This window comes from Aegilops tauschii, chromosome 2 (assembly GCF_002575655.3).
Source record: "Aegilops tauschii subsp. strangulata cultivar AL8/78 chromosome 2, Aet v6.0, whole genome shotgun sequence".
Lineage (NCBI taxonomy): Eukaryota > Viridiplantae > Streptophyta > Magnoliopsida > Poales > Poaceae > Aegilops > Aegilops tauschii.
Window position 1 is genome coordinate 521,878,819 of NC_053036.3, and position 9,486 is coordinate 521,888,304.

The 9,486-nt window shown below is 44.4% G+C and overlaps 1 protein-coding gene across 3 annotated transcripts; it reads right to left on the reverse strand.

Annotated features, from left to right (window-relative positions):
• Positions 1-3,282: 3,282 nt before the first annotated feature.
• On the reverse strand, positions 3,283-6,298 carry LOC109763572 (uncharacterized). 3 transcript variants are annotated; one of them, XM_020322416.3, is made up of 3 exons: positions 6,129-6,298; positions 4,440-4,624; positions 3,283-4,102 (listed from the first exon to the last, which is right to left on the reverse strand). In XM_020322416.3, exons 1-3 carry the CDS (start codon positions 6,199-6,201, stop codon positions 3,506-3,508), a joined length of 855 nt encoding a protein of 284 aa, XP_020178005.1. In that variant the 5' UTR covers positions 6,202-6,298; the 3' UTR covers positions 3,283-3,505. The 3 variants fall into 3 exon arrangements, with proteins under 3 accessions (XP_020178005.1, XP_020178004.1, XP_020178006.1); XM_020322415.4 differs by having other exon boundaries at positions 5,129-6,293; XM_020322417.4 differs by having other exon boundaries at positions 5,381-6,264.
• Positions 6,299-9,486: the final 3,188 nt, after the last annotated feature.

Below are 9,486 nucleotides of genomic sequence, written 5' to 3' on the forward strand. Positions count from 1 at the left end.
CGGCGAGCGTCGGCGAGGAAGCTTCCGGAGGGGGAGAGGGGTCCAGGGGGACGGCGACGACGAGGGCAATCTACTGGACATGCTCACGGGCGCGAAGACAGCGAGAGGGGGAGGGGGTCCAGCACAAACAGTACGCCATAGCGCACAGAGCGCGCCAACAGACATGCCAGCTGCGTGGTCACCATGAGACATGGCGCATTAATTGCTCTACAGCACCCAAAATGGTGTCTAGTGGTAAGTCCTTCCTGGGTAGATATCAACTGAGGTGGTAACTTGGTGAAAGAGGCTCTGGTTAAAAAGAAATAACCCTCTGAAGTTTACTGCAGTAAACTTCATCAGCTCAATGAGGTCAACAGGGACAAGCTATGGGCCAAATAAGATGTCTGGGGTGTTTAGGATAGGAAGGACTACAGTCCTGGAGGTTGGGAGGGTAAAAGGATCAAGATTTACTGCAGTTGCTTCACAACTGCATACTTGGTCCAGAAATGAAGATCAGCAAGGTGCACTCACATGGAGTGGTGGAATGGGATGCAACTTGGAAAATCCCCCTGATATGGACATATAAAGATTCTGTAAAAAGATCATGCCAAATGGACAAACCAAAATAGCACTTGCTTCACAAACATCATTTCTGTCCAGAAACTTGAAATAATTATGGTGGTCAAATGGCTCAATGAAATGATTCCAAATTGGGTGGAGAGATGTTTTATGGGTATAAGAATGATCTTGTAATTTATTAGGATTTTTGAAGCAATATAAAATATACTTGCTTCACAACCTGAAAATTTTGCCAGAAACAAAGATTTGCTCCTGTGATCACATAGATGATTGGATAGGGCTGCAAATGGGTGGAAGGGGTTAATATGATCACATTAAGGAGTGTGCAAAAGTTCAACTCATTTGGGTACTCCTAGCTAGTACTTCCTTCACAAAGCTTTCTGTTTGACAGAAACTTTGAAAATTCACTGAGGAAGATTGGCTAGGCAAATAAATTTGAACTTGTGGATGGGCAATTATTTGGACATATAAACATGCCCAAAAAGGTTGGGAGTCAATAGGAGAAATATAAATGATACTTCCTTCACAAAGTGCCATTCAGGGCAGAATAGGAAATGAATTATTGGAGGATTATTTTTTAACATGGCAATGAAAAGTTTTGCCATATTTGATCAAGATATGACCCAAACAATTTATGGGAATTATTTGGGAATTTTATGAGTGATGGAAATATAGGTTGCTTCACAACCTAGGGCAATTGGAGTTATTCCTTTAATAGAAAAGAAATATTCCCAATAAAAAGAGTATTGGGATTTGGGCTAGGATGGAAATGACAGGGTCTAGGGAAAGATTTAGGAATGACCAGCCACTCTGGAAGCAAAGAAGAGGTCATCTCCTTTAGTTTTCAGACCACAAAGCCACGGAAAGAAAAACTCAGGCAAAAACCTCGAAAAAACAAAAGAAAAAGAAAGGGCCAAAAATCAGGCTGTGACAGTCAACTATTGGACATAGAAAGATTAACCCTCCCGAAGATCCCTCGGTGACCACCGCCATCATGGAGTCGCGGGAGGTCGCTGCAATAGTCTGCAGGCACCCCACTCGATCGACTGAATCTGGATCACCACCACCCTTGAACCAAAATCCAACGAGGCCCAGGATCTTCCCCGCCGGAGCATGGCCGCGTCCAAGGACCTCGAAGATCAGCAGGGCTAACCGCCAAAAAACCGATCGAGGGCGCAGCATACTCCGGCCCTAACCCGCCTGGGCCAGTGAGGCCACGCGCAGGAGCTATGGCCAGAGGACGCCTCGTGCCCTACCTACCTCGAATGCCGCAAGGCACGATATCCTCCACGCGCCGCCAGACGGCTGACCATCTCGACGATGGATCCTGGTGGGACCCAGATCCACAGCCCCGCCATCTCCGGGCAGATCGCCGATGTGCGTCGTCAAGGGAGCAGACTGGCGCCGCCGCCTCAACCGGGGAACCCTGCCCCGGCTGCCGGACGTGACGGGAGACTCGCGCCGCCCCAGCCTTGCTCGTCCGCCGTCGCTGCCCTCTAACACCCCCCCCCCCCCCAACACCATCGGCGCTGGGGCCCGCAAACGAGGCCGGCGGCGGCGGCGGCGGCGAAGATCTGATTGGTGGAATTTTTTCTGCGGCGCTAGGTGTCGCCCTGGGGAGCGACTCGGGAGCGGGTTGAGCACATGAGCCAAGTGCAAAACTGTTCCAAGTCCATTGATCCTCAGAGCTGAACCAAAAACATCCATAGATATTTACAGTCTTTTATTCACGCACAGTAAAAGGTTCTGTATCAATAGCATGGTCAGTATTTAGCCTAGCTTGCATTTGTTTCGCTACATTTACCGGTGCTAACTCAGCAATCCATGCCTAGAAGTTTTGGAGAAAAAAAGTATATCTTAGTTTCAGTTACTTCCTCCGTCTCAAAGTAAGTGTTATACTAAATCAGTAACGCTTATTTTGGGACGGAGGGAGTATTTGACAGCTGTACCATGAGCAAAGCAAAATGATTTTGCTAGAATTTAACAGAACCGCAACACTTGTATAGCAACCTAAATGAGTGCCAAATTTTTACAGAACTGCACCACTGATCTGAGGTGCACCTTGCCGACAGATGCTATAAATAAAATTCATTCAAATGATCTAAATAGGAAGACAAGCTAAAGCCAGAAATATAATAAATCAACTATTCATATGATTTATGTATTGAAGCTTAACCCTCAAGACAATGATACGACAAGAAAAATTGACAACAGATTTGCTACATCTAAATAGGAAATGTATATATTGTATAGGTTGATGATCTTTCAAATCGTGTAAAAAGTTTCAATAACATTTACATTTGGTCAAAAAACAAAACTATTCGATCCAATCTGTCCCAGTGCACAGATCATGACAAGAATAGGCGGACGAGATAGAGCGTGTACCTGAGCTGAGATAAAAAAATTCTTAGTTTGAAAATAGTGAGCTGATTGTCGTCCTCTAATCAGAAAAATCACAAGCTACATTTCACTAGAACCTATTAGGACTATAGAAGACAGTGGCGAGGGACCCAGTGGAACCCCAACGCTGCTTCAGGATCAGACGCCTGCTTTGTTCGATTACTTGATTTTAATCATGTCGGGAAAGGACCAATGGCGTAATCAACATAGCAAATGAACCCCGGGCTGGAGAGATTGCAGCTCAGACCAGAGCAGAAACACAACGGTTGGGGTACCAAGTGCATGTAGAGTTACACAATGGAGTACTGTAGCAGTAGCACCGAATACCAATAAGCTTAACTTCCACAAATAAGGTACAAGTGCATAGCTTAACTTCCACAAATAAGGTACAAGTGCATAGTGCCAAAGTTCATTAGCAACTGCTAATATGCACGGAGAGTAACGCCACATATCAGCGAACATAATTAAACAACTAGGGTTCCATAACATCACGGTACATAACTAAATTGTTCAATAGCTCGGTTGGTCAAACCATGGGTAAGGCTGGCTATTCAAGGATATTTTGCAGAAGAAGAGTAGACCAACAAACTGTAACCTCCATCTTGCAGAAAATAAGATCACATACGTCGGTACTTCTTCCTGACGCTTGCATCTCAAAGTCGACTGTACATTGTGCAGAAAACCCATCCCGAGAGGCCTTCATAGAAACAACCAGTTTTCCCTTTGGTTCATCTACAGAAACAACATGCCTCACAAGCTCAACCACACCATCAGACTTGGTAGGCAGTTTTCCATCTGGAAAATCAAGCAGCACCACTTTCCCTCCTTTTACACTGTCGGTACTGCAAGCAACCAGCCCCGGACACTGATCAGGCCATGACCCATCAACAACTCGGACACCCACAGTGGCCTGAACTGACGAAGGCAGCACTGCCAAAGCAAACTCAAGTGTGCAGCGCTTGCAGGGAATAGGTCTTGGTATCAGAAGACCGAACCGAAAATCTTGACGAAACTCATAAAATTTGTAAGTCAACACTTCATCCTCAGACTCTTTTTTGCACTTTACTTTTAACTGAACATCAATGAAAACCCTGCCAAGTAACCAAATGGCTTGAGACGGGCCTGTTAAGCGCAAAAATGGATCCTGCAATGCAAGCATCACAATAATAACTAATTAATTACCTGCCAGACTATTAAAAGAAGTTGAAGCAGAAGACACAAAGCGATTGTAGGTCTAAATGAGCATTGCTACACAGACGACGATTGCTAGCCAATACATGCACGACATGGCTCCTCGCACCATCCATTGGCAATTCTGAACAGCCGTACGCCCTTGGATTAGCCATCGTGCAGGTATCGTTCAGCCAAAAATCGTCCGTGAAGTAGTTCCAGGTCTAAATAGTACTAGGCTACTAGCAGGCTGCAAGAGAATTAAGTTAACACAAATAGACATGTGGAGAGTTGTAGCCACGCTCATTCACCTTCTGAGTGATGGTTTGGAAGCTATCCCTGGTGCATCTGAAGAGATAGTTGGCTTTATGTCCTATTGAGTTCCTGAAAGCAACAGAGCCATAAATCTGCAGTGGCCAGATGAGACCATATCTTAGGTCGGTGACTTTGATGGAGAAGATCTGCATGGATCTCCTGGGAAGAGTATCTTGCAAGTCTGCAAGGAAAAAGCTAAGTTAAGAAAATTGAAAAAAAGGGAAATTAAACTAAGTGATCGATGGATTAGTGGATATTCCCTCGTCCCTATTTACGTGGCGTACAGATATTTCAAGATTCAACTTTAACAAATAAAATGTGAGCTAGGTGTGATAACATTTGATGTGTAATAATATGTAGTTTCCAACGGTATAATTTCCATGATATATATTTAGTATATTATTGATGGTCACCGTTTAATCATGGAAAACGAGTGTGCCATGTAAATAGGGACAGGGGGTAACAAACTAGCTTGTTACCAGGAAAAAACAATTCAACACTCTTATCCCGGGTAATAAGATAGGATATCAATGCATACAGGGTCTTTAATCTAATGCTAGACTATCATGTTCCTAGTTCGATATGCAAAGCAAAGTCAGTTTCTCTACTATTTAGTCTCTAATATAATGTTTTTTTAGCAATAACACACATTGTATTAAGAACAAAGGAGGATTACAACGCTTACAAGGTGGAAACCAAAGGAAACCAATCAGAAACACAGTAGTCATGAAGCCTTGCAAAGACAGCCAATCCAACCACGGTGTATTTTCAGGGAGCAGAGCTTTGACAGCAAATTTCATAAGCAGGCAAGTACTGCAAACCACAAATCCTTTCTATGCAAAACCTTAAACTCACACATACCAACACTGCAAACCATTTCCTTCGTTCTAACAAACAATGGGGGTCACACTTATTTCTGGCTAGACAAGTGGCTCACCTCGCAGCCACTCTCAAAAACTTTCCCTTGCTTGTTTTCCCACTCCACCAGGACCTTTGCTAGAGTGGCAAATATTATGCATTTTGGTTTAGAATTTAACCTGCGTGATCACCTAACCTCTGCTGCTTTCACAGAATTGGCTACTCTTTTGTCTCTGCTGCAGGATTTCATGCTCAACGATGAGCCGGCCTCGCGCTTCCTTAATGGCGGTTTGTCATTCTCTAAACAAAAAAAGGCCTACCAGCTTCTAACCACAGAGCCTCAAGAAGACAGAAATGCCGACTTTATTTGGCTCTCCAGGGTGCCGAACAAGATCAAGCCATTTTCCTGGTTGGCCTTCAAGGGAAGGCTAAATACCGAGGCAAATCTCGCTCACAAGACAATCACGCCAAACTCTGATTGCCCAAGATGCCTTCACCAGGATGAAGACACAGACCACCTCTTCATCGGCTGCCCCTATGCTGCAAGGATTTGGCAACATCTTGCGTTTGGATCTCACTACTCCAGCCTCCCTCTACTCTGGGATGCACGGCAAGGAAGGAGATATCTCAGTTAAAACATACAACCCCTAAAAAAAAGTTAAAACATACAATAAAAAAGGTAACTTTTCATTATGTTCCTGCATCGATCTCAAGAAATCACAAAGACAAACCGATTTCCTGCATCGATCTCAAGAAATCACAAAGCCAACCCGATTTCCTGCATCGATCTCAGGAATCCACAGACTGAGAGCAGATTTACGGCGTACATCTCAACAAATCACAGGCCAAGTACTCTCTGTAGCTCTTCACCCCCGCCAGCTCGCTGTCGCTGAGCTCCATCTCCGGCGCGCCGCTCAATCAATCAGGGTTTCTTGCTTAGGGTTTCCTCTCTGCCGCTATTGCGTCCGCTCAATCGATCTGTTGTGCCTTTTTCTTCCTTCTTTTCCCATTTTTATATCTTTCGGGAAGACAACGTGTCCGTCCGACTCCAACTTTAAGGCGGTCCGACTCCAAACTATTTTTTAGTTGTTCCAACTTGTTTTTTTGAAAAAACTAACGTTCACACGTGTGGCATCTTGCACATCGCCCACACGCCTCCTTTATCACTAATTTTGCCACATGTGAACAAATGACATCAGCAGGAATCTATTTCGTTTTCGGCTTAAAAATATTTTATCTCCTAATTAAAAAACGAATTAAAAATCTGTTTTCACCACTAAATCCGTCTCGACGAAATCTTCAAAACTAGACCCCATGTTGATATGTTTCGAAGAATTTTTTTTTTGCCAAAAAATTGCCATGATGTTTACACTGTAATTGCCATAGTGCTTAAACTAAAGTTGCCATGTGGCAATTTTTGTTTGTGGAGCATGGCAATTTTAGTATTTTGATGATAGCAACTACAATACTTTGACCATGAATTTTTTTTTATACGAACCATGACAATTTTAAATGCATGTATCATGACAATTTTAGTTTATGGTTCATGGCAAGTCTAGTTTCAGTGTAAACACCATGGCAATTAATGTGTAATAGACATGGCAACTTTTAACCTAAAATATATATATCGAAATATATTGATATGAGATCTAGTTTTGAAGATTTCGTCGCGAGGGATTTAATGGTGAAAACGGATCTTCAATCGGATTTTTAATTTAAGAGATAAAACATTTTAAAAACTAAAATCCAAAAAGATTTCCACATGCATGCATGCGATGACGTGGCGCAGTCTGTGTGTTATAGAGCGTGTGGGCAGGTTTCGCTCCCATCGCACGTGTGGGCGTTAGCGTTGTCCTTTTTCTTTGGAGAGTTTTTATTTTTTTTGATTTTTTTAGAGAAAAGGCTACCACCCGACTTCAAATTAATGAAGCCCTTACAACAATCAAGAACAACACAACGCCACAACGGATACAACAAACAAAGAAAGAAAACACACGGCATGATACAAGATGCCGAGGACCAGTCACACACCTCGGAAAACTACAAGCCAACACTGAACGAAAGAGGAGAACCGCTTGGGGTCTTCTGAGTTCAACTTCGTGATCAAGCAACCAGAGCCAAGAACGAAGCCACCACGGGAAGGGGACATGCCGACATTGGAGGTCATGCCATCGCCAACATCTAAACACCAGCAAAGACAACGCCATCCAGTTTCATCGCCTGGAGGAACCCCTTGCTCCCGCTCTCTCGAGCAAAAGGGCACCGCAACAACGGACGATGGTTGCGTTCACCTCCCTCGAGCCTGAATGAAAATTGCCGTTGAGGTCCATCAATGAGGGCTCCGAGCACCACCCCACAGTCGGAACATGCATACCTAAAGAGTGCCACCGTTGAAGCCATAACCACATATATTCCATTATTAGACAAACGATTACAAAGAGTATACATGTGTCATCATAAGAGACATATATAGATATTTTACAATATTGCATAAAAGACTCTGCAGGAAGTAAAACTGCAATTTCACTCTGGCAGAATCTTGTGCCACGCCGAAACATTGCCCTCCATCGTCCTTCTCCGCCGCCGAAGCAATGTTGAGAAAGAGGGGAACTGCCATCATACCCTGATCTAGAGGAGCACCTTTACATACAAGGATGCTTTTCCGGCCGATGAACCAGACCGCCGCAAGCGACAAGACCAAGGCTTTGTGGCACATCGGTTGGGGTTCTCCGTTAGATCCCATCGTCGGCTACTTCATCCGACACAATCGAAGAAGAGGAATGCCGATGCATGCTTCCATCCACGCACCCCAATGCAAGACACCAAACACAACTGCAACGGTCAACACCAACGTCACTCGAAAGAGTTGTTGGATTATAGATGGGCTTAGGCCCATATAAGACAATAATCCCTGGGTAAGGTAACCTCTAAGCCCCATTTAGGTGCATGGCAAGTGGTGGGAAGTTCAGTACCATACTGCTAGTGGAGTGAGAATGAGACCCCTTTATAAGGGTTGCTCTACCACATGCCATTGGGAGCTTGGGAAGAGGAGTGGTACACGCACGCTCCTCCTCCTGCGCCGCCCGCCTCGCCATGCCTCGCCACCTCGCCACAATGCGCGCGCGCCGGGGTTGCGGGAATGAGCCGAGACGAAGCTTATTTTGTCGGTCAGGAACGGTTAATTCATCCGGGTTAATTAACAAGTCGCTAACAGATGCGCCACTGTCTGAGACGTTGAACCGTGGGCTGTTTGTGTTCCCGGAATACGTTGATTCCCTTCACGGTGTGCGACCCTTCTCCGGGAATGACGACTCCCTTCTCGGGGGTGCGTCGACTCGGTCGTAGGCCTAAGCCCAGGCCCATGACTCCCTACCCGATGGCCTATATAAGAAGGCGCTCGCCAGTGGAGTGACCTAGTTCAGTTCACTCACTCCCTCCCGCACAACCCTAGCCATCATGAAAGAACATGCGGTGCCCCATGTTTGGTTTTGGTAAGTGGTGATAATCTCTATGGACTAATGGTTGCCTTGAGTTATATTTGAAGGATTTGTCCATAGGCTTTTCTTGAAGACCATGTGTTGGTTTCAAGGAGTTTATGAGATGGACAAAGTGCTTTTCAAGGAATTATCCAAAGATTATTGGTCATGTGAGAGTTGAGCTTATTGCAAGCATGTCTTGAAGAAAAATATTGTGTGCACATTAATGTTTACCTTCAAGACATCATCCTAATGAAGAGAGTTGGAAATATTCAAGATTGATCAAGACTAAGTACAGAGAGTGATTCAAGTTGATCAACACACAAAGCGTATAGGATGTACCGAGAGGGATCAAGTGATCCCATGATATGGTAAGGATTGTCCATTACGCTTTGTGTACTAACTCATGATCTACGTGTGAGTTCTATGTGGAGTTAGGTATGTTTCCATGGGTTTGCATCAAGGGGAAGATCTCATACAACCCATGGAGGATGACATCAAGTGGTGATCGTCATCAAGATTGTGGTGTGCAAGTTCAAGTGGAGCATCACGAAGAGATCATCCTTGAAGCTTACCGTCCATTGTGGTGTCAATGGACTTGTGAAGATGTGCCAAAGAGTGGCTCATGAAGGAAATATGACCTAGAGGCAATAATAAAGTTGTTATTTATATTTCCTTATATGATGATAAATGTTTATTATTCATGCTA

Bases quoted from the DNA above. Each gene is read 5' to 3' on its own strand.
- LOC109763572 (XM_020322415.4), bottom strand. From the start codon at position 5,243: ATGAAATTTGCTGTCAAAGCTCTGCTCCCTGAAAATACACCGTGGTTG. The intron at 4,625-5,128 runs GTAAGCGTTGTA...TTTTCCTTGCAG, and splicing joins TTTCCTTTGGTTTCCACCTT to ACTTGCAAGATACTCTTCCC. The intron at 4,103-4,439 runs GTGAATGAGCGT...CTTGCATTGCAG, and splicing joins TCCAAACCATCACTCAGAAG to GATCCATTTTTGCGCTTAAC.